Source organism: Cavia porcellus, unplaced genomic scaffold (genome assembly GCF_034190915.1).
Source record: "Cavia porcellus strain 051 isolate PalLab524CR breed Dunkin Hartley unplaced genomic scaffold, mCavPor4.1 scaffold_1, whole genome shotgun sequence".
Taxonomy (NCBI): Eukaryota; Metazoa; Chordata; class Mammalia; order Rodentia; family Caviidae; genus Cavia; species Cavia porcellus.
Window position 1 is genome coordinate 162241391 of NW_026947484.1, and position 24831 is coordinate 162266221.

General features: G+C 47.3%; 1 protein-coding gene across 22 annotated transcripts in view; it reads right to left on the reverse strand.

Moving 5' to 3' along the window:
• Sgip1 (SH3GL interacting endocytic adaptor 1) overlaps window positions 1-22973 on the reverse strand; it is a 176262-nt gene extending 153289 nt beyond the window's left edge. For 4 of the 22 annotated variants that reach the window (XM_063258881.1, XM_063258847.1, XM_063258865.1 and 1 more), the window contains exon 1: window positions 22061-22364. In XM_063258881.1, the coding sequence (XP_063114951.1) occupies window positions 22061-22070 (10 nt within the window). In that variant the 5' untranslated portion in view covers window positions 22071-22364. The other 18 variants (XM_063258903.1, XM_063258930.1, XM_063258914.1 and 15 more) reach the window with 13 other exon arrangements.
• Between the last annotated feature and the right edge of the window lie 1858 nt (window positions 22974-24831).

Sequence of the window (24831 nt, forward strand, 5' to 3'; positions counted from 1 at the left end):
CTCCTGTCCCAGGCTGCAACCCAATACCCAACTACTCAGACGGAAGGGCGAGGTGTGAGAGAGGAAAGAGAAGTGGTGACGTACAGGAAACTGAGTCTCAGATCCTCAGATCCACAAAACCCAAGGATCGTCTAAGGATTAGCATATTTCCTTTCCTAACAGAAGTTAACTTGGGGCATGGCAACATTTATCCAGAAAGCCGAGAAGTGGGCTGTCCTGGGGACCACAGTGTGTTTCCGGCTGACACATCATTTTCCCCACACAGAACCTGGGCCCACTGGAGTCTACCTATTTCCCTTCCCCGACCCCTCCCAAAGCACCTCAAAGCCGTTTTACTGGAGGCGAACAGAGCAAAAGTCATCCTGATCTGTTCAGAGCCTACACAGCAAGTACCATGTGAGAGACCCAAGTATAGAAGGGAGGGTACCGAGAAACCTGCATTCAACGCAAGCTCAAATGAACAGAAGGGAAAACGGCTTGTTCCAGACCTTACAAAATCCAGCCACGGTGTATAATTTTCCCATCTTCAGGCATCAAATCCAGTTAACCTCTTGTAGAAGATTTGGATGCAGGCTGCATCTGGCAGGTGCAGTGGATTGGTTGGTAACATCTGCCTGAGTGTGAAATGGGAAATTCCAAAAGTTCCATGTCGCAGCCATTTGTACAACACTCTAAAGAGATGTCACTCACGTGGTACTAGCACGTGCCCCTGCATGTGGAGGAGAAGCCCTGTGTTATAATGACTGCTCCAGAGAATTACAGAGCGCAGAGACAGAGATCTGGACCCGACAGCCAGTGTACTCTCTAATGGACCCCATCTAAACTCCTGCATCCCTAAGGGGTCGGTTCATGTTCCTGCCTCAGGAAATTTTGTTATGAGCCTAACGTGCACCACACGAAGACCGGAAGCTCCTAAGTTTGTAAATACAATTGTCAAACAAACACTTAGAACACATAATTTGACCAAGCTGATATTCTCTTAGATAACTGGCATTGCTATGACCGAGATCTAGGCTTGAGAAGGGAAAAGTTTTCATGTGTAGAGGAGAAATATTAAGACAGAATCATCAGTGGGGAACAGGTTAGAGACCTTGCGTGACAGAAAGTTTAATCCCCGATGGCTACACTCCTTTAGAAAACACTTTCTGATCTGCACACGCATTTGAGCAGGGTTCAGTTGTCACCAGGAATAGGGCTTGGGGCTTGGGGTGTGGGACTCTGAGTCTTGGTTTTAAAGGCTAGCAGTGACACACATCCAAGGCCATGCTTTGTAAGAAGCAGGCACACAGCCTGCCTTCCTCTGGCTCCACTGAGAGCCTGGACGCAGGCCTGTCTTAGCTTTTGTGAAACTGAACCCACGTCAGTTCAAGCCAACTCAGTCAGCAGGGAAGCACAAATGCCCACTTCATTTTTATGCAGCTGACCAGTGGCTCACCACTAAGAGCTTCCCAGCGCAGACATACCAGGATAGCTCCTGGAAGCAGGGCTTCCTAGAGAAAGGCAACTCCTTCTGTTAGTGTATGGCTTCTCTGAGGGTCGAGAGATCCCTTCAAAGGGAAACCAGCTATGGTGGGGTTGCTATTGGTGTCAAAACCATAGTGCACAAAACCCTGGACACTGCTGGGGGAGCATCTTAGGGGAATGAAGAGGCTCTTGCTTCTAAGCATTATGGTACTGGGCTCCACTGACTGTAAGAGAAGACAGGGGAGCTGCTTTTCCTTCCAGCCATGGAGGGGGGACACATTCGACAACTCTGCAGTGCTTGCAGTGGCATGAGAGACAGCTCAGTATAATTCTAAGGACTGCACGCGCTCTTGCCCACATATCTAGATTAAATACAGGTTTAACCATTGTTTTAATTATTTTTCACTCTTGTTGCTGAGATAAAATACCCAACGCCCAACATGAAAGAAGGAAAGGTTTATTTCGTCTAGTTCTTGGAGGTTTCAGTCCATACTCAGCTGGCTCCAAGGCAGCCTGGCAGGCAGGGCAGCCATTCATTCCGGTGCAAACAGCAAAAGTGAAAGCAAAAGAGCGAGACACACATTCTTCCTGCCATTACATCATATCCTGACTCCACCCCTAGGCAGGTATAGCGCTCACACCACCAATCCGAGCCCTAGATAACGAGCCAATCACAAACGCTAGATTTGGTTGCATCCATAACTGCATGAGGCTTGGGGGCCACTGACATAAACCATGACAACCATGTTGGTGCATTCTTATGGTGGACTCATTACTTAACCTGTCTGGACCTCTGTTTTTACATCAGTACAATGGAGATAACATAGCACTGCCTCACAATGTTACAATCCTTCAATGAGTAGGGTGTTGATAAGGTGCTCAGCACAGGGCCTCAACACATAGAAATGCTCCTGTATCCCCAGTCTATGGAAAATGGCAGAGCAAGGATTCTTCCTGTTGAAGCTTTCTTCTGGTTTCACCAACTTTAGTTTTCTGTGAGTGGGTGCAAAGAAAACAGCTCTCTCTGCAAGTACAAGACTGTTGATGTGCTACCCTGGGGCCAAGAGTAAGGCTGAGAGAATCTGGCTAGGAACCAGGTTGCAGTGGCCAGGGAAACAGTGGGAAGAGGCCCACTGGACGGGTCAGCAGATGCTTCCTGAGTGCTGCTCCTGAGCCCAGCGCCGTGTGTGTGGGACACCAGGATGATGCATCAGGGCCTTCTGATGATGACCAACATGGACAAGGCCTTTCTCTACACTTGGGCTGGACCTTGAAGGCCTTGAAAGAATTGCATGAAATGAGTCACAGTAAAACCTTGGCAGAGACTCGGAGATCAGATAAAGATGGAAGCCGAGGAGAACAGGAAGTTTATTTTGGGGAGCTTTTGTTCCTAGAAGCTGGGAGGGTTTGGTACCATGAAAAGTGAAAGAGGAACAATTGAGGTCTGGATAAGAGTGAGAAATACACACACATGCACACTCACATGTGCACAAGCACACACATACACATGCACACAAGGGAGGGTAAATGGGTAGACCTTGGGCGTGTGGACAGCCTGTAGTTACTTCAGGATCCCAGAAGTGGATTAAGGTCCACAATCTCAGCGGCAGCTACAGAAACAAAGAAAGAAACAGACTTTGGAAGAGAGAATGGATAGCGCTTGGTGACTGAATTTATCAAAAATTTATCAAATTTATCAAAGAAGATGAGGAAAATGTGGTTCAGTATCCTCCTAATTAGCTGAGATAATTAAAGGCTTAACTTGGCTCCAGATAGAGAATCTCTAAGATCATGCGGTGAGAAGGCAATGGGTTTTATGGCTGGATTGTGATGAAGAGGGTTATATTCCAAAGGATTCACTCCTGTCTTGTGACTTCTACACAGAGAAAGAGAGGTCACAGAGTCGCAGGAGAAGCAGTGGAGAACTGGGATCCGAGTTCCCTGCATAGCCATGGACCTTCCTTGGCCCTGGACACAGGAAGGACAGAGGTGGGAAGAGGTGAGCAGCACAGTCCCTGGGCTCCCTCTCTTCTGCACTGCATCAGCCTCAGCAAGAGTCCACAACACGTCTTGTCTTCTTCCGAAACCCCAGGAACTTTGGGGTCAGGGCCACATCCATGCAGAAGGAGGGGAAGAGAATTCTTGGAGTGCCACTGGATTCCTGAGGGGATTTCCTCAGAAGTGATGAAACAAGGCTGTGCGCCTGGCCTAGGAAGTGTGCTAACCCAGGCTGCAGTGTGATTCAGTGATGCAGTGACAGGTGGCAGTGGCCTGAACCAGCACTTGGGGTTGGCTCAAGCACACGTGGATGGACACTTCGGAAGTGATCACGATAACCATGCTTCCAAACTCCGAAGGGAACCCCAGAGTGCCCAGAGGCTGGAGCCAGAGGGAAACTCTACAACCACTGGCCAACCCTGTCATTTCACCGATGGAGCCACTGAGGCCATGAATGGTGGTCTCAGAGGACGGTGCATGGCCACCCGGGGACAGCGGGAGAAGAAGGTGTTGGAATCTGATGGATCTTAGACAAATGGCTTCTCTTTTCTCTGCCCCACTCTGGCTGATGGTATTTCTGAAGAGGAAAACAGTAAACTCATCCATAATAGGAAGTTGGGAACGTCAAAGTCAAGGCTTCCTGCAAAGCACTGGCTCTGAGGGTCCCTGGGAACCCCTCCTCTGTCCCACCCTTGGTGGGAAGCAAGTGTCTGTGTCCTCCCACTGCAGGGGACCAGAAGCCATCTGTTTCCCGCAGGACTCGCGTCAACCCCAGCCCAAAGCACGGAGCTCGTGTCAGCCTCTCCCCACACTGGAGATGCGTGGCTGGCACTTCAGGACTCGAGGTCTCAAGCATTAAAGAGAAAAGTGAAACTTTACTGATGTATTATTGGTCTCCGAGGTCCCAGGGGCAGTTGGCCAATTCTCATGGTGGTGGTGAATGGGAACTTGAAAACGAAGAAATGGGAAGCATGTTAGAGCCACGACTCATTCTGCATTCTTCCTCGGAGACGGTTCCTTTCTCTCTAATCCCCATGATGGGTTTTTCCGAAATACGTTACCTGTCACTGCAGGAGTTCAGAGAAAGACGATGGGGATTGACTAGGTAATTACTAGGTACTAGGCACCTCACATACGATGGCTTTTTTATTCCTCACACGACTCTATGAAACAGGTACAACCAGCATTGTATTAATATTTATTTAAAAGCTAAGAAACAGAAGTCAGCAGCACAGAATAGAGAAGTAAATTCACCAAGACAGCAGGGAGGAAGGGACGTGGGTCGGATTGAAAGCCAAGCTGCCCCGCTCTACTCCGAAGGCTGCTGTCTCACTGCTGGTGTCCAGCTGCTCTCTGAACCAAGCAAATGTGGGGAGATTTGGGCAGAAACCCCAGGGCAGAGACCCAGGAAGGGGCAGCCAGGTGCGAGGCAGGTGAGGGAACCGGAGACGAAGGAAGAAGAGAAGGAAAGAAGGAGAATCGTAACTGGTTGTGGAAAAGAAGGCTGAGGTCCAGTGAGCCAGGGCACGCAGCCCCGGGGACACAGTGAGTTTGCTGCATCTCAGCTGACAAAGCAGGCACGTTCAAGGGCTCAGCCAAGGGTGATGAGGGCGGATAAAGAGTTCCCGTGTCACCTACATCCTTCCCTGTGACAGCGGACAAGGGCCGTGCCATCTAGGCCACCTCTGCCGACCCTCAGTGAGGTAGGGTGTCATTGCATTCTGATGCGCTGAGCTCTCCTGTGACCCTGAGCCTCGGATACGCAGGCGTAAATACTTCATGGCTTCTCTCACATGAGAAGCCCAATCACAAATAAACCAAAGAGCAAAATAAAATATAGGTAACAGGCAACAGAGAGCTAGGTCTTTTGCAAAAGGGAAGGAGACTGACAGTTGGAGGAAAAGAGAGGCAGGGAAAGGAGACATTAAAAAAAAATCAGGTGTGTTACGAACAAGCACAACTCCCCAGAGACACGAGATCGCTAGGTGTCGCAAACGCATACTAACAAACATGAAAAGTTACCAAAGAAAAAGTGGGATTAAGAATGACCCTCACAGAGCTACGGTGGCAGACACGCTACGCCTATGTGAATAACAGCCCCAAACTCAGAGCCTGGGGCACTAAGTCCTGAGGATGGATTGATAATGTGATGACTGCTAGCCTTGCCCGACAGTGTCCACCTCTCGATGGGTCCATTTCACTCTGGGGTCCCTTCTGTCTGTGTGACTGGACACTGTGTGAGGTTCATCTCTGCTGCGGTTTTCTCTGCTCTGACCGCAAAGCAGGCCGTGAGAGCGGGAGCCCAGGGCCAGGCGGAAGCTAGCGCCTAGGACTGTATCTCTGTTTACTTCGGAGTCGATCGCATAAGTGTGCCATGTCAGGTCTATAAATAAGCTTGGAGAGGAGCTGCATATTTTTACACATTTCTAAAATGTGCATTTTATTACAGTTATTGAGAACTGAGCATCTGTAAGGAGTATTAATAAATCCAAGCCCCAGCTCCGGTGAAGCTATTCATGTGACGGTAGGAGCTGTGACCCTTCCCAAGCCACAGTCGGAATTACTTTTACTGTCACAGCAAACAAAAGTCCACGGGTGCTTGAATCTCCTGTGACATGCCGTACAATGCAAACTTGATTGTGACCGAAAGTAGGAGATGCCCCCAATAACTGTTAAGCAACGAACAGAAAGAAAATCCCTACTTTAGCATAGGAGAACTGTATTAAGTACCGAAAAGGGCATTCACAATTTTATCTAAAACATCCAATACAGTTTATTAAAGTTGCTTTAGCAAATACTTTATGAATCCTTCACAGCATTATAGGAAACAAAAATACGACTTTTTCCATTTATGCGGTGAGCGACACTCTGCCGAAGACTCTGTTTTCTGATCTATAGAAAGGAGATAATTATAGAATTATGAAGGCTAAATGAGATGAATGCAGATAGATGATTTAAGCGCAGTTTTGGGCACTTAGCAAAGGCTCAAGAAATGACAACTATTTTCACACTAATAAATCTGAACAGGGCTTTCGTATTCCTCTTCCTGGAGAGTCGGTGGGTGGGGGGGCAGAGGAGTCAGGACAGCTGCACCTACTTAAGAAAAATCCTGGGACATTTCAGCAGCAGTAGAATTCTCAGTCTTACACGCTACACAACATCCAGCGGCCAGGGCTGCTTGCGGGAGCTGTCATTGGTTTGAAGGCAGCTATTTTAATAAGGTCTAATCAGACAAGGGGAGGGAAGGGGACAAAGAAGTGAAGTCAGCTGTGAGCAGCCTTGGTAGAAGAAGTGACGGGGACTGCAAGGAAGTGTCCCTGTCACCTGTTGGACAAGGACATCAAGGGTTCACCATGCCTTGATATGTGTCGCACAGATGTGCTGATGAGATAAAAATTACAAAACCCACAGGCTCTCAGTGTCTGCAGGGAAAGACAGGAAAGTCTGAGGGTTAAACTGATGGCCTGGCTTGGGTGAATGGCTTGCTCTCTAGGCCAGCAGTGAACAAGAAATGCTACCAAAAACCAGGGAGAAAAGCCCTTGAGTTTGTAACTCAGTCAGAACGGGGTGCACAGTGCAGAGTGTGCTGGGGGAGTTTGCTCTTTTTTCTGTTTGGAAAACTTCCTAAGAGACTTCTGCTTTACTCGGGGATAGCAACATGGTAGCAGCCACTCTGGTATCACAAGGACATTCAAGAGAAAGCAACATCGAGCCAGGAGCCTTCTAAGAGAGTTAATAAGTGCATGGAAACCAAAATATTCCTGACTTCCAGCGTGATAAGCCCAGAAAACACTCAGATAGAGGAGCAGAAATGAGGTGAGCGGCCAGGGTCAGGAAACATGGAGCCCAGCCAGCCTCGGGGAGCCACCAAGGATCAATAAGTAGTGTATAAGGCACCTGTCGAGCACCTGCAGCAGATGCAGGAAAGCTCAGCAAATGGGCGCCAGTATAGACTGTGCTACTGACAGTCACAGCAGCGATGCTGACAATGACAAGTTGTGACCCACTGAAAGCGAGGGAAACAGGAAATGTTGGAAACACACAGTGTCGTAAACATAAACCACCTCGACTCAGCCCACCTTCCTAGGCCAGGCCCTGCATTGCAGAAGGTCTTCAGCATCTCAGTCATTACCTCCTTCCCACGTGTGGCTCAGGTACAGCTGTCTGTTATGCATATTCATTCAGCATCTGTATCATAAAGCTGTGAGCACTGCGAGGTCTACTGCATGAAGTCTACCCATCCCATGCACCTGGTGACAGCACGATGCCTGGGACCTCGGTAGAGACTTGGCGGCAACCTTGTGGATTGGTGACGGATTGGAAAGAGAAGAAGGAAGTGAAGGAACAAAGACAGGAGGCAGAAAGGAAGCGAGGAGGGAGGAAAGGAAAGGAGAGGGGAAGGAAGGAAAGAACGAAGGGAGGGAGGGAAGGAGGAAGAAACGGGTCTCAGGCACACAGCCAGTAAGTCGCACAGCCTGGATCTGAACACAAATCTAGCCTAACCTGCAAGCCCATGTCCCTTGCTTCTGTATCCCATAAGTGGTTAGAAAGAACACCAGGGTCCTCGGTGCTAAGCAGAAAAGGACCAGGAACAGCTCCCGCCTGCAGGACAGCCGAGCTCTTCTCTGGGAGCACAAATGCATTTGGGAGCATGGAGGGTTTCCTCAAAGGTCGGAGGAGAGGGGCTCCAAGGTTGGAGCAGAGCACAGGTGAACCTAGCATGGCGGAGAGTGGGGGTTCAGCTGAAGAAATTCCCAGAGCACACGAGCAGTCATGGTGAAGCATTCATGGACAAAAGGGGACACAGGACATGGAGAGGTCAGTCTCTGTTGGCAGCCGGGGCGCTTGAGGTCCCCTACCTTTCTGCTCTGGTCTACAGAGAAGGCACCTCTGTGAAGAAAGCCAGCTCAGAAAAATCAATGAATTCACCATCAAACTACCAAAGAATCGAAGTACTGCTTCAAAGCCATTAAAAACAACCACACGAACAAAAGCGCACGACACACTTGGCTCTCTATTGCTGTCTTTTTGTCCCCTGTCAATATGCCACTGAAAATGCCTGACACCAGGACCATCTGGGATAGAAAAGGAGTCTGCTCACTGGCTGAACCAAGTCTTCACTCTGATCCCTCAGCCCTCATCTGTGATGGTGTCAATGGGTGGCCTGGGGCGGGGCAAGGGACCACTCCTTCCCGTCTCCATCAGGCCCCCCACATAAATGTAAAATTTAAACAAAATCATCAGGATATTTATCGTGCACAGATTCAAGTCAACACCCACTTACAAAACAAGAAACATACCAAAACAGCCAGAATCCCATCTGTAGCACAGATACCCATCCAAATTCCAAAGTAATTGTTTAAGGATGCAGATGAGACCATGCCTGTCTCCATAGGCCCCTCCAGTGGCTTTCTATGGCCTCAGGCTAAGCTGCAGACTTGTCGGCACTGCCCACAGAGCCGAGCAGGACCGCAGTCTTGTCACCTTCTCCCACTTCCTTACTGGTCTCCAGCTGCACTGACTTTGCTTTTGATCCTTGGGCTTACCAAGCCTCTGGCCATTTGTCCCTGGGATCCTGAAACGCTCTGTTCCTGGGCCTCTGCTTGCCATCACATGGTGACATCTCCATTCAATGCACTCACTCTGGAAGAGCCTTCCTTGACCAGCACCTAAAGTAGTCACTGTCACCTACTGTTCCCACCGTCCACCACATGATTCTGAGGCTACCTTAATTTAGTTCACTCACTCACTTGGTTCTTCAATTCCTTATGCTGGAACTTAGAGTCCACTAGAGCCAGGACTTGGTGCATCCTGCGTGAGCCTCAGGCATGCACCCGTGGCTGCCGCGTGGGATTCCACTGCCACAAAGCCACTCCTTCAGGATCTAAGTCAGACTTTGACTGTGAGTGCGACCAGCTCTGCTCTTCAATGAATCAACTCCTGTGTTGTCACGAGTCAGTAGATGGAGAAAAGTCAGGAGAAGAAATCCAGACTAAATAACCTAACTTGCTGTTTAGAGTGAGGGCATTAGACCCAATCATCTCTGTCTGTGCTCTGAAATCGAACACAGAACTGTGTTGGTTTTGTAACTAGGCCCAGATCAATTTCAGCTGAACACTTGGACTGGATTTTCAAGGATCCCCCTACACATTCTTTATTAGTAACAATATTTTTCCTCGGTTTAAAACGACATGCAGCCAAAATTACACAGTTTCCCCATTCTAATAAATCATTCGCTAAATAAGTCTCTAGAAATGAAGGAAATTATTTGTAGCCGTGAAAGGTAGAGGCTATGGGGAAAGGAGGTGAGAGTAGCATCACAGATCCTGTTACCCCTCCCGAAATCCTCTAACCAAACCCTTCGGCTGAGAGCAGAGTTTCCAAAATACTAAGATAATAATACTCCCTGACTCAGACAACAATTTTATGGTTTTCAAAATACTTCGGCACATATTTTGTGCTTTGATATTTATTGCAAAACCCAGGGGGAATGTCAGGAATGCTCATGTTATTTACCAGTCTACAGAGATGGGACAAAAACCGAGTGGTGGCTCCTCCAGAGCACACAGCCAGCTGACGGAGAGGAGGTCACTGCCAGCCACCCACCGCATTCCTGGGCTCATCTCGTAACTAATAAGCAGTGGTGTCCGGAGAGGTCAGGATTTTTAAAATTAAAATCAATTTTTCCTTCAACCACCTTGTTCTCTCCTTCCAGTGTTAAGGGCTTTTCCAAAAATCCCCTTTCTTGGGTGCAACATTAGGGCTACAGCTCAATCGAACTCTGGCTCGATTTTACCAAGGTAACATCAAATAAGAGTCAAAATTTACATGGCACCATGTAGCTATTAATCGAAGCCATTCTAAATCAATACAAATTAAGCTCCAGACAATAGTGTAAACATAGGACCAAAGGCATTGATAAATTAGGCAAGCAGTAAAAATAATGTTTTTGGAGACTATTTCATGATAACTAACACTTTCTGATTGTGTAAAAAATACTTTTTTCTCTACATATATGTTATATAATGTATAGAATATAAAACAATATTAATAGCAACACATATTGTAGATTGAATTAATGTTACCCTCATAATAACCTTTTTAGGCAGAGATTATCTTATACAGAAGGAGAAACTGAGGCACCATGGGGTTCAATAACTTGAATAAGTTCACACAGCTTGTTAGGGTCAAGAGGTCAGGGTTTAAATTTTGGGAGTCATTTCCAGAGCCCTCATTCTTATAAAATAAAGACACTGTCTAGGCTAGTGGTTACAATCTAAAGCAAAATAAGGAAACAACACATATGTGTGTATATATGCACACGTCCTTATAAGTTGTTGACATAAATATGTATTTTGATCATAAAACTATTAAGAGCTGACAGTCACTGAGAGCTTCCTGCACCAGGCCCCATGCTAACTCTGAGTGTGAATATTCACTGTCTTATTTTATTTTCCCAGCAATTTCATGTGATGGGTCTCATTTCCTGCATGTGACAGATACGATGGTTAAAGACCTTCAGCTCATCTGTCTCTAACTCTGTGTTCTGCCGTCAACAAATCAGCGCAGTTGCTGTTAATTTCCTAACAGAGAGGTTACTGCTACTTCAACTTCTCCTCTGAACCTTCCTGTTTCTGAAATTTTCTCCAATGATACCTGGACTCTGAAAAGCAGAAAAAAGTAATGAAAAATCAGGCAAACATGTGTGAGGGTTAGATGCCCTAACTGCTGCTGCTGGGAGAGGGGTGGCTCAGAGCCAGGGTGGGGATGGGGCTCCCACACCGCAGATGGGGGTGCTAGGTAAGCAGAGAGCACAGGCCTGTGACTGTCTGCACCCAGGAATTATCGGGGAGCCTTTGACAGCCCATCAGGGGAGCACTTAATTCCCCTCTACTCAGACCAACTGCTCTGCTAATTGGGTTACAAATATTAACATAGGCAGTTCTCATGGTAACTGCTAGGTGCCTTGCTATGTTTCCAGTGCCTCCGATCCCTGCCTGATCTTTACTTGGGGGTCACCCATCCACTGCATGTGACACACTGGGAAATGTCAACTGGAGTCAGGTACGATCCCTGTTCCAGCAGAGTCCTTGGGCCTTCCATGAGGGACAAACACAGCAGGTATGAGAAGGCAATGGCCTTGACAAAATACAGCACCTGAGATCCACTGGGAGCTAAGACAGAAGCACCGACCAGCCTGCCAGCCTGTCCTGTCCTACAGATTTGGGATGCTGGGGGACCTGTCACGCCAATCTTCTACAGATGTGCAGGCCAGCTCCCCAAAGTCTTCCCCCTCAGACACAGCTCCTATCGGCTCAGCTCTGTTGCTCTGGAGACTCTGATTTACTTCTCACAACCTTTCACGTTAAATTACCCATGAGAAAGAGACTGTCACCATCGCTTTCATCTTCACGATGAAGAAATAGATTTCCTAGGTTCCTGAGGTCTCACACGCATAGGGATGAACCGGGCCTGCCTGACTGCCCATGCCCAGCACCACGTGGCCTTGGAGTGAGAACCAAGGGCCGGGCATGCCCAAGGAGGGGAGCTCCTCACACCTGCCTTGCTGTGTACAGGAAGCCTTGGATGAAGAGGGCACTGTTGTTTGACCTTGAACGACAGGAACTGACTTTCAGGCCCATTCAGAGAGGAACGAATAGCACACACAGTACAGAGAGAGTGACCAGGACTTCCGCCCAGGCAGGACCGTGAAAGACAAGGTGCACTGCGGCCTGGGTGTGACCACCTGGCATGGCACACTCGGGAGGTGCCGGGTGACACACTGATCTCTGATGGCTTCTAGGAGAATGCTGGGAGGTGGCAACAGTGAAGGCTGATGAGATGTGGCAGTGGCAGGTGGAAGGAAGAGAGCAGAGCTCAGAGCTTTGAGCGGGGGTCGTGCATGGCTGTTGTGGACCCTGGAGGAGGGACAGGAACGAATCCAAACGCTACTTGTAGTTTGGCTCTCTGGAGATGTGGTTCTTTAAGAGAGACACTTGGAGAGAAACTGGCTGGTTAGAGCTGTAGGAGTCAGGGTCCATTTCCCACCTTTACGGCAGCTGTGTGAGCAGCTGTGCACATGTCACCTTCAGTGAATCCCTAAGGGCATTCATGGTGATGCACAGCTAGACCACCTGTGTGGCACTGTATTGTAATTTTGGGAAACAGCCATTATAGGAAATGCTAAGTAAGAGCATTCAGGTGCCAACTCGAAGCAGTTCACAGCAGCGGTGACCTGCAGTGAAGGTAGCTGAAGTAGTTGCTGAAGTCAGAGAGACAGAGACAGAGAGATAGAGACAGATAGAGAGAGAACTAAGGAGAGAGAGAGAGAGAGACAGAGACAGACAGAGAGAGAGACAGAGACAGAGAGGCAGAGAGACAGAGACAGAGACAGAGACAGATAGAGAGAGAACCAAGGAGAGAGAGAGAGAGACAGAGAGCAAGAGAAACAGAGAGAGGCAGACAGACAGAGAGACAGAGAAACAGAGAGGGAGAGAGAAAGACAGATAGACACAGACAGAGAAAGAGAGAGAAGAGAAGCAGAGAGAGTGAGCTGTGATGGAATCCTGATGCTCCTCATGGCTGGGAAGGGCAGCATTCCCCCACAGACATGGGACTAAAGGCTGACAGGAGATGCTAACACATTAACAGTACAGTGAAGTGGGCTGGGATTTAGCTCAGCGGCATAAGCGCCTGCCTTGCAAGCAGGCAGTTGTGAGTTCGATCCTTGGTACCGATAAAAAAAAAAAAAATGAAGAAAAGAAAAAAACGAACAATAGAGTGAAGAGGGAATCTGCACGTTTTCCCCTGTAGAAGAGTTGCCCCAATAATCTACACAAAAAGCAAACCAGCAAGCTGTCACGTCGAGCTTCTGAACACTAAGACATGAAGACACCAAGGGGATTACCAGGGAGTGAGAAATAAGAAATAAATGGCATTTGTGTCACATTTTTTCAGGTGCTTTAAAATTTACTATCTTATCTGAGTTCCACAGCAAAACCCAGCATGATTCCTTCCTTACACACAGGAAGCTATGCCAAGCAGTTCCAGAACTTTCTCAGAGTCATACAACTAGTGAGGAGGAAGAGCTCTTCTTCAAAGTTCGGCGCTTCCACCATGCCAAACTGACTTGGGGAAGGCAGATGCAAAAGCCATGAAAGCAGTGGAGAGGGCTATAAATGGTCACATTGTATGTGCTCTCAGCAGAGCCGTGACCCTGGGGACACATTCGTTTGTGTGTCTTTTGGCAGTCACCCAGCCAGCCTCAGCACCTTTGAATGTGAAAGATATCATGGGTTCCAAGTCTTTGTCTGTTCACATTTTTGGAATCACTGCTAAAATAAACCTGGGTTTGTTCTCTTTGGGCTAAGTTCTTCTACTTGGCCTGGGTTTCCTCAACTGTCAAATGAAATTGGATCACCTTGGCTAATCTTCAGATGATGGCACACACTATGATGTGCTCACAGTAATGGATGAGACTTTCACAGGGTGTCAGTGACAATGGACTGTCCTTTGGGAGAAAAGGCTTTTGTTCACAGTGGGAGCCAGGCTTTCTGAGAAACGCTTTGTGGAATGTACACTGTGAAAGTTGAGTACATGGGACCAGCGACATGGCCGTGCGAGACTTTGCATCATGAAATCCTGGGGCACAGTGAGCGACCCTGCAGGGAGCCTGCCGGAACAGGGTGTTTCACGTTATTGCCTGGACTGAAGGACGAAGATCTGATCATTATACCCGTCTGCTTAGTTGGGAAGAAACATCATGTCCCTTCTAGGTGGTCTGCTGTTTCCTTGTCAGCTAGAGACACAGCCAAACAATTCTAAGGAAAAGGAGACTTTCCAATTACACAAAGGGCACTGCACTGGGGCTCAAGCCTGGCTAGCAAACATTGATTCTGCCTCTTGTTAGTTGGTCTTCTTGAGCAAGTCCCTTAACCTCACTGAGCCCTGGACTCCTTCTGTTTAAATATGGAAGGGAACCCTTATGTTTCTCCTAGATAGATCTGTTCAATTTTTGGTTCTATCTTTGGAGCTGAAATCATGCGCTAAGACCTGGCCATGACACTCACCCATGTTCTTAAACACAGTGGTGGAGTGAGTCTGAGGGCCACCATCTTCACATTTCTGCGGAGTGGGTATGAGAACCCCAGTTTTCCTGTCATCTGACAGAACCCCTGCCTGTCATCTGACACGCAGAACACAGAGCCTAACGTTGACAGTCTTCTGCAAAAGGAAACTGGCTTTTCTACCTTTGAAAAGGAGTCTTCAGTGCTGATTTACATTTTATTTCTCTGAGTGCCTCTCCCCACCACCCTCCTAGTTTCTGATTGGCTCCTGTGCTCACTAGCATCCTTCTGGCTTTGCTCCTGTGCCTTTCTGAGCCTTTGAGGTTGCTTTTCCCTGCTTTTTGGACCCCTCAGCTAAATTACATAGCTGCCGTCCTCTGCCAGTCCCTTAAGCTGACCCACGTGACTGCTCCTTGAGGTCTTTCAAGGCCCATCCCACTCCAGTCTTCTCCAAAGTACGTACTCCTATGGAAGCACTCCACAGCTTACGGTTTTAAATCACCTCTCTCTCGTGCCTGATAGGAAGCTCCATATAGGCAGACATTTCTGCCTCTTTTGTTCAGCACCGCATTACATCACCCAGAACAGTGTCTGACACCTACTAAATAGGCTTGCACTTCTGATGCCCCAGGAAGGAGTTCTATGCTCCATGTGACAGAGGAAGGCCGTATAAGGCCCTATTTTTCATCTTCCATCTTCATTTTTCATCTTTCATCTCATAATAAGATGAGAAACCAATTTGTGGTGTCCTTACAGAACAATAATGGAGGAAGAGCAAACCAACAGAAAGAAGCTCGCAATGCACCAGAACTATGTATGTGTGCGTCAGGGGTGATTACACTGTAAAGTGGGATCAATTCTTAGACTTCAACCTCGGGAGCAAACAGATGTGGGGAATTCACACATTCAGAAAATGCCAGAGACTCTTAGAGCTGGAAGGTCTAGAGGTGTGTCAGATTAGTAAACTCATTTTATTTGTGAGGAATAGTCTTGGAAAGTAAAGTAACTTTCTCCACACATACCACCAAGCACAAATAGTACACAGACTCAAACGCATCACTGATTTCTAGGTCTTTGTCCTTTCTAACAAAAAGCCAAAATGGTACCAATTTAGCAAGTACACTGAGCTTCTAAGATTAACAATGTATCTGATCGGAAATAATTTGGCATTTGAAAAACCTCACATACCATCAGGCTGCCATCACTCACATAAATGCATCAGACAATCTTACATTCACCTGCATTTATTTTTTTAATTAACCTTCTTCAATCCAAGTCAAACACTGTAATTTGTAGCAGCTACCAATTTCCAAACGTGATCATAAAGCAGAGAAAAGGAAAAAGAACCCAGGAAGGGGAAACTAGGAGGGGAAGATGGGGAAACTGAAGAAAAGAAAGGCAAAAATCCAAGAAGGTGAAAGGGAGAGAGAAAAGAAAAACTCATATACATGTTGACCAACGGACGCAGTCTTTCAATAGCTGGCCACAACATGTCTCCACTGTAAAATCATTTTCCTTGGAGAAAGTCACCAAATGGTCCAAAGTCCAATGTCTCACAATGCGGTCTCTGCGTCTCAATCTAGCACTTCATAACGTGTTCTTATGTCCTAATTGTGGCGTGTTTCCACATTTTGTTTCTCCACTGAGAAACAAAAAGCATTTATTTTTTTATATCTACCATAATGCCTTAATCAGTATCTAACGACATGCAACAAACAGTTATCTGAGCCATTTATATCTAGTTTTGCTCATTTATTCAACATGCACATGTGCTGACCCTCCACTGAGCACTGGAGGAGCTGGTGTGATGATGGTAGACCAGATGTCTGCCCTCGCGGATCTAACCCACCAAGCACAGTGTATGAACACCGCCCTGAGCACTCAAGGGCCTAAGGTGGGTGCATGGGACGAGAATGATGAGGAAGAGGGGGCTGGCTGGAGCAGGAGGAGAACTGCCTTTCCATGAGCTGGAGAAAGAGCATTTCAGCTAAGGCAAGAGCTGAGGGGAAGCCAAGCACTTTTCCTTAGCACGGGGGACGACAGGCCACCTTAGGATGAGTGTGAAGGGGACAGCAGACCAGTGCATGCAGACTCTTCTAGGTTAAGGGTTTTAAGAGAAACGGGATGAAACTGAAACTTTTAAACAAGGAAGCAACGTGGGGTGAATGACCTAAAATTAGATGCCAATTATCTTTCTAATATTCTGTAATTCAATGAACGGACACCAATTCCAGAAGTGGGGATTCAACCCTCTCTGCACCCGAACTCTCCAGCTCTCCCTCCAGTTAGGGAGCCGTCCTGTGGCCATGGACTCACTTGATGCTACAGGACATCAGCCAGCTGTTAGACCTTGCCTCACACCAGATCCCCATTCCATCCGTCTCCGATGACCTTCCTAGGCAGCTAATTCCTGCCTGGGGACATTTTCAGAAACACAAACCCACCACCCCTTTTCGCCTTCCAATTCTTTATGGTCCCCTCAATAAAGTCCTTCTCCTTCTTCTGCTACTCTTTGTGAGTTTACATAACACCCTCACTTAGTTTAAGAGCAGTTCCTAAGATGACACTGAATCAAGAAGAGGTAAGCCACAAAAAATGGAAGTGAAATTGCAAAATCCAGTGACATGAGTCTCTAAAACTTCCGAAAATATCTAAAAAATTTTTTTCTGAAAAGTCTTAAATTTTTTTCTACAGCTTCTCTTCATTTTCTCTAATTAAAATTCTTTTGTTCACAATTCCCTTAGATAAACCCTGCTGGAAGTCTTAACAGCAATATCCAACACCAATAAAACTTGAAATTAAGAACACATTTAGGTCATCCTTTTCTTCTGGTTAATTACTACGGGAAGCATATTTTTCTTTAAACATTTCACGGCTAAAATTTAGTATTTCAGCTAGGTACTGACTGACTAGTGTGAGACTAGCCAGCATTTTTTTTATCACACTGTTCCTGTGTGAGAATACATTCGGAGGAGCCACCGCACAAAGAAAGTCTCAAGAACATAAAAATTGTGAGTCGGTGACTTCCTATGACTCACTGATTTGAAAACCGATAGTTTATGTGCCAAATGCATAAGAAAGAATTGTCTAGGATTCTCTAGTACGATTTGTTTTAAAGACTTCACTTTAGAAGTTGATCTTCAGAACTGGGTGGGAACGTACACATCTACATCTCTAACACAGACCTGAGGGAAGATAGAAATCATGTAAGGATGGAGGGGAGAGGGAGGAAACGACCAAAGGGTGATGCTCAGGTGCCATCCTCATAAGGAGTGTGGACGTTACGTAGACATGGACTAGTAAATAAAACCGAATCTCTCAGGCATGCTTACACTTTCTAAACTGATTTCATTTAAGGGAAGGGGATTGGTAGAGTTGAAAGCATGCTCTTTAAAACATCTTAGTTATAAAATGAACAGCTCCAACTTCAAGAATTTTTTGTTTTTTGTTTTTTGAGACAGGGTCTTGTTTGTAGTACACGCTGGCCTGGAGCTCCCTGTGTAGGCCAGGCTGGCCTTGAACACCAGGCAATCTTCCTGCCTCAGCCCCCCGAGGGCTAGGATTATAGGTGTGTGCTAGCACGAGCATCCCCACTTTAAAATCTTCTGTCTCACTTTTAATCACGTTGAAGAACTCTTCAAATATTATAAAAATCCATTTCTATATGGGAAAAAGTCTGTTTCTGCTTATAAATTTTATTGAAACAAAAGTTTAATTATATACAAATTATGCAGTATTATCTAAATAATGATTTTGGACACACAAGGCATTAGTAAGGAATTAAATAATATGGTACTATGAGTACCCATATTTAAAATAAAGAGAAATAGACTAAGCAACCAAAAAAATAAAGGTCTATTCTTTAGTTTAGCTAACATGTTCGCCTTGATACAAAGTAAAAACAAAAAATCTCTAGAGGATCAGAAAGATGAATCTTACTAAACTAACTTGGCTTCAAACTCCATTCTAACATTTTTCTGCCTTAGTGTATTCGTGTGTGTGTGTGTGTGTGTGTGTGTGTGTGTGTTTGTGTTTGTGTGTGTGTGTGATTTAGCAAAGGCATTGCTGAGCTACTTAACAGACCACACTTATTTTCAGGTTGTTAGTAATAAATTAATAACATTTTATTACTTGAAACAGCAATTAAACTCTCAAAAATATACTCATTAACTTGACAATCGTTGGTAGAGTGAAGCCATTGGCAATCAGAAAATTACCTTTCATTAATACAGTACCTAAGAGCCTCAATTGGAAACACAAATCCCTTTAGCTGGTTCCGCACAGACAAGGAAATGCTCTCCAGGTAGCTGCACAGATGAGCACACAGCCTAAAAACCCTGACTTAGACTCAAAGCTCTTAGGAAAGGTAGCTTGAAAAATGCCATTTTCAAACCTTGATAGTGATATGTGCAACAACAGCCCCTCACCAGATGCCTGGCCCTGCGGACTGCACTGTGAGCAGAGCAGCTGGGGACGCAGTTCCCAGTGGAGGACTGGCTTCAGTCCTTTTCACCCCCACCAAGAGCCGCTCTTGGAAAGAAGCAACTCAAAAACCAACCACTGCCAAAAAATACAAACGTTAGGAAACAACCAATCGAATCCCTTAAAATACAGTCGAAAAAAAAAAAAAAAAAAACCAAAACAAAACAGCTGAAATAGAACCACAGAGACACAAACCACTGGTCCCCTGCTTAAGATCCCTGCAGAAAGATTAACGCTCCTTTCATGCTACTGGACTCCCCCGGGAGGCAGGGCAATTCCTCCACTTGGACCAGAGTTTCCAGTAGGCACTGGTTGAGCAGAGCCTATGTCTTGCTCCACAGAAAGGATGCACGCTTCAGCTAGGAGCCGCTCTGCTGCTGAAGGTCGATTCCTCTTCTACACAAAGTAGAGAAGAGGCTTTGGGAAGTCATAGCCTTGTTCTCCTGAGCAGCTGGCAGCACTTCAGCATTGTAGAAACCTGCGCACACCACACATACACATACACATACACACACACACACACACACACACACACACACACACACACACACATGTTCTCTCCTTCTCTTGAAAGATGTTTGTGTGGATGGTAGTGCAGGCATGTGACACACATATGTACGAGACAGAGACCTGGACTAGTGGGGCCAGGACGCTGTCCAGATATTTTGGGGCTCACTGATGCTTGGGCAGAGGGTGATCATGACAGCATCTGAGGATGTCTGGTGAGGACTCCTTTCTTTCCAAGGCTACTGTGACTGATGGGATGGCCTGGCTTTCTCTCCAGGTGAGCTAAGTGGAGGTGACAACAGCCACAACCGGCCTGCAGAGGAAGAGCAATGCAGAGGCGAAATTCTGGGCTGCACTGCCAGAAGCATGAGTGTACGTTGCCCCCAGATGACAGCTGAGTGGAAATTCATTGGCAGCCAAACTGATTTCCAGTTAAGGATGCTACCTGCTTTCCCAAGGTCACTAGTCACTAAGCCAGTAAGAGAACAAGGCTCGAAAAGCATTTAAGTAGGCAGCATGGATAGAAAAACACCATTTGGTGCACTTAAATCTTTAAACTGGTGAACACACCTGTCCAGTTTCTGAGAAGGATCCTCTAGAAGCCCCCTGTGTCCAGTGTCACCTTTAATTCCTACCAGTGCTAAACTAATATCCTGTATTGGATAAATTTGGCAAGACCAGCAGTGGTGCTAATCCCATGCCAACACGAGCCTTTGTTCCAGGTCTCATCTCAGATTAGGTAGTTTACAGAAGCCGATCACAGGACTCTGACCTGGCACTCTGGAGTGGCACAGTGGACCACACTCCCAGAATAACTCAGGAGCGACCGTCGTCATCGCTACCTTTGCAGGGCATGAAGTAAAAGGACAGATCTTCCCACTTCCGGTGTAAGATCAGCAGCTAGTCAGAATGTGGGCAGATACATTAGCAAGAAAGGTTACATGAAATTCAGCTGGAGGAGCACAGCACGTTGACAGGCGAGAGTATTTTTCTTAAGAGAATAAGCTGCATGAGCCTGTCATCGAAAGTCCATCAAGTGATTGTCTATTTGCCTTGCCTTGCTAGTCAAAGGTTAAACTCATTTTGAGTGAATGAAACACGATTGAACCTCACAGTGCTAGCAATCCCAGTTTACTGAGGCCTATATCTAAGGAACTAGTGGGATCCCTTTGCAAACGAGGCCAGGCTCCATAACAAAATGATGCCCAATCTCGCTTTTAAGGCTATTTTCTAAAATCTAAAGGCACTGACTCCAGAATTCTTCACTTTTTCAAATCACATTAACAACATTTACCACAATGACAGAGAGCAAAAAAAGGAATTCAACTCTGACACATAAGTACAGGCTACATGGCTGTGTTTGGAAAGCACCCTCCCCTTAGCCCATTTTGGCGAATTTCTGAGGAACGTTTGAAATCAGTAGGACAGACCGTGGCTGGAGAGCTGGCCTCTCTGCCATTTTCATGGCTGATTGGAGACCCATTATGAACTCAGTTCTGCATTGTAAAATCCAGGCTAGGGACAAATTTCTGCCTGTCATCTTGGGAAAGGCCAGGAGTTTTACATCGCCCTGTAGTGTGAAAACAGAAAATCAAAGCCAGCACAGAGCTGCCTGCTTCTTTTCTGATCAGTTTGCTGCCTTTCTGAGGCAATCTTGACTGTCACTGTCTCCGGCTGGGAACAGTAATTTACTAGAATAATACATAGTTTAAATAGCATCTCTCTAAGGAAAGTTTCTCTTACACGTAACATTGAGTGCAAAAAAGATAACTAGCAAGCAATCATTTGAGGCTTGGCTAAGAACCAGTGCATGGAGAGAACATTTAGAACACACACACACACACACACACACACACACACACACACACACATACACACACACAGACGCACAATTTTTTTTAACATAAGAAAATCCTGATTCAGAAGCCAGAAGGCCCAGATATTTTCCTTCTAGTCTCACTCTGTTCAAATGACATCCCCGTGAAATACAGTTTATGGCCCAAATGTGTTGCATCCTTGGCTCCAATAATAGGATGCAAATTGCAGAGATAAAAATATCTTAGAAAAATTTTTTAAATGCTTAAGCTGTCCCTCTGGAAAAGGACAGCGGCTATAACTCTGTCAATGACCTCCCCTGTCTCATGTCAATTTCAGAAAACAAGTTTCCATTGTAAATGTTTAATCAGGCAGTTCCAGGAACCCGGCACAGAAAACCTTATCTTCTCTCCCAACTTACTCATTTGCCGAGCTGCCTCCCAGCTCTGTCTCGGCTTCCTGCACACACTGGGCCTTTGCTCTCTCAAAGGCCCTGGGAAGCGCTCTGCTGGCTCTGACTTGCCTGGAACCCTGGTCTTTGATTCTATTAGTCAGAACCTTGGTTTGTTTGAAGCCAGCCGCAGCATTTTCGCATGCAAACCCCAGGCCACCCGGTTCTAGGCCGGCCCCCCAGCCCAGGCCGGCTGCAGACATCTCCCAGGCCGCTCAGCCCAGACCCTGCCTGCAGCCAGCCAGCCAACCAAGCGCGGCGGCGGCGAGCATCCTACCTTCCATCATGGTGGCGGAATCGCATTCCTTAATTTCCGAGGAGTCTGGAAAAGCCCAGGAGGATACGCTGGCGAGTCCTGGCTAGCTCCCGGCCACACCGCTGCTGCTACAGCTGCAGGTCCGCTCTGCGCGCTGCGGAGCCCAAGGAAGACAGGGTTACCCCGAGCGCCAGGCCATGGCTGCTGCTGCACCTACAGCTCCCGGAAAGATGCTGGGAGGGAGACAGAGGCAGGAGCCGGCCCGCTGCACCGCCTGCGCCGCCTCGGCCAATCCCTTCCCGCTGGCCCGCGTCACATGGCACGGCCGCGTCTCCTGACACAATGCCCAGGGCTCAGGGCCGCCGTGCCCACCTGGAGCGCGCGGGGAGGCGGCGAGGGGCGCGCGGCCACCTGCGGGGCCTGGCTGGCCAGGGCAGAGCGGGCGCTGCGGAGATTTTTTTCTTTTTAAGAAAAACTTCTTAATAATCCCATGCAGCCTGAAGTGCTGGCAGCACACTGTATTCCCATCTGACTTTACCCTGGATTCCAAATTCCGAAATGTCAGTGTCTGTGGCCTTTGCGCACATCTGTGCCTCTCTCTCTCTCTCTCTCTCTCTCTCTCTCTCTCTCTCTCACACACACACACACACACACACACACACACACACACACACATTCAGCACAGAAACCTCAATCCGCTGACGTCACATCATCAACAATTATCCCCAAAAGGATGATGCAGAAAAAAATAAAAAAATTCACCCCAGCTGCCTTCCAGGGAGCCAGGGAATTAATTGCGCACGACATGCCCGAGGGCTGGGAACTGTCATTAAAACAAAGAAACAAAAGAACCCGCGGAGCGGGGCTCCGGAATCATTTCTGGGGCGGGAGGCGGGAGGAGCAGGGAAGGCACCGCTGCGAGCGGACCGAGGAGACCCCGACCGCGGTCCTCCCCGCGCCCCCAGCCGCCAGCCGCGGTCCCTGCAGGAACCCGGCCGCCTTCTCTTCGTCCCGCGACCGGAGCGGACGTGGCACCCAGCCGTGCGCCCGGGGAAATTGGAGGGGCCCTGGGCTCCCAGGGGCGACATCTGGGTGCGTCGCGGGCCACAGCGTTTGGCACCGGGCTGCTGGGACTGATGGTCACGTGACTGCTCCCCAGGGATCTGAGCCCTCCGGGGGACGCCAGGCCAAGGCCCAGGCCCAGGGACTCGGGTGGCTTCAGGCAGACTCAACTAAGGGAAGGAAAGGAGGCCTCTCTGGAGCCCAGGACAGAGCAGTACCGGCCTCTCTCCACCCTGCAGAGTTCCCAGCCCGACTAATACTAGGATGGAAGAAAACCGCAGAGAGCCTTGCAGGAGGTGCACCGCGTAAGCAGGGCTGAGGTTCCGGCACACACTGGCCGTGCACAGGGTGCAATGGGATTGAAAAATACCGTGAAGGTCTTAATGTTTTTTAAGATTGTAGTACAGTGCAAGGCACCCCCGCCGATCCCCTCAGAACCCTTCCCCTTGCTCCGCACACACTTCCCACCGTTCTGGCCACATCCTGCAGCAGCTCTGGAGAGCTCTCTCCTGAGGGTCTTCAGCTGGGCTGTCTTGCCTGCCTCGATCAGAATCCATTCAAAACGCTTCCCTTTCCTGGTCATTCTGACTTCGGGGAGGGGCCGGAAGTCACATGGTGTCAATCCAGTGAATAAATTGGTAAGCACACAGTGGAGTGTTTTTATTCGACAGAAAAAAATATAAATGGTTGATCACTGAAAAATCAGAAATATAGTGATATTTAAATAAAAATACTTTTGACAGAATTGGAAGAAAACATGTTGCCACTGATCCTCCTCAAAATACTCAGAATCCCCTCCCTTCACACTGACCACACTGTGGCGGTGTGTCTTATACTGTAATAAGTTTTTTTAAAATTTAAGTAGTGATCTTATATTACGTTAACCCCTTTCACACTTACAAAATTTAGTATATGTGCTGTATAAGTGAACAACACTCATAAACTTTCAGTACTGCTCAGCCCCTGATGTGGCCTGGCTTTTTCCACCAGTGCTAATTTGATGTGCTGCGGACTAAGAAACACAAAATAAAATACAGCTAAATAGTTGAAGCGGGCATAAAACATCACTAAATAGGCAGAAGGAAGCAGCACATTATAGCTAAAAACAAAAAGGCAGCTCCTTAGCAACAAGAAGCATTGAAAGTCCATTGCTCTCCCTAAGGGCACATATTTTTGGTGGCCTCTTTCAAAATGAAAACCTCTAGAGAAAGTACAGATATTTGTCACTTGTCCCTGTATCTGCAAGGAAGCTGAATTTTAAAGGGCAATGATTTCCAAAGTAAAACCGGCCTTAAGAACAACTTGGATGAGAACAACTTGGATATTAGAGGCCGGTTACTGCAGAAGGGATTGATTAGTGTGTATGCGGTCAGCAAGTTAGCTTACAGTGGATGGGGCATGCACAAGTCCTAGTGTCCAACAGAATGTGATGGACTCGCATCTCAGGTGCTTCTGCAGGTTCCTGACCATGGGCAGGTGATGCAACTTCCTGTGCTTGCAGTTTCCTTACCCACAAAGCAGCGATAATCACAGTAACATCACCATCTCAAACCTACTGCACAGTGCTATAAACAATGTTCGTGACAAACATAGTCATGGCCCACAGTGTGCCAGCTGCCCTCCAGTGGGCTACTTAGCGTCGCGTCTGGAGTGTTCATTAAAAGCTTTCCGTGTGAGTGTTTCGGAATTAGTATTACCACAGAAGAGCTGGCAGGTGAAGCAAAGATGTC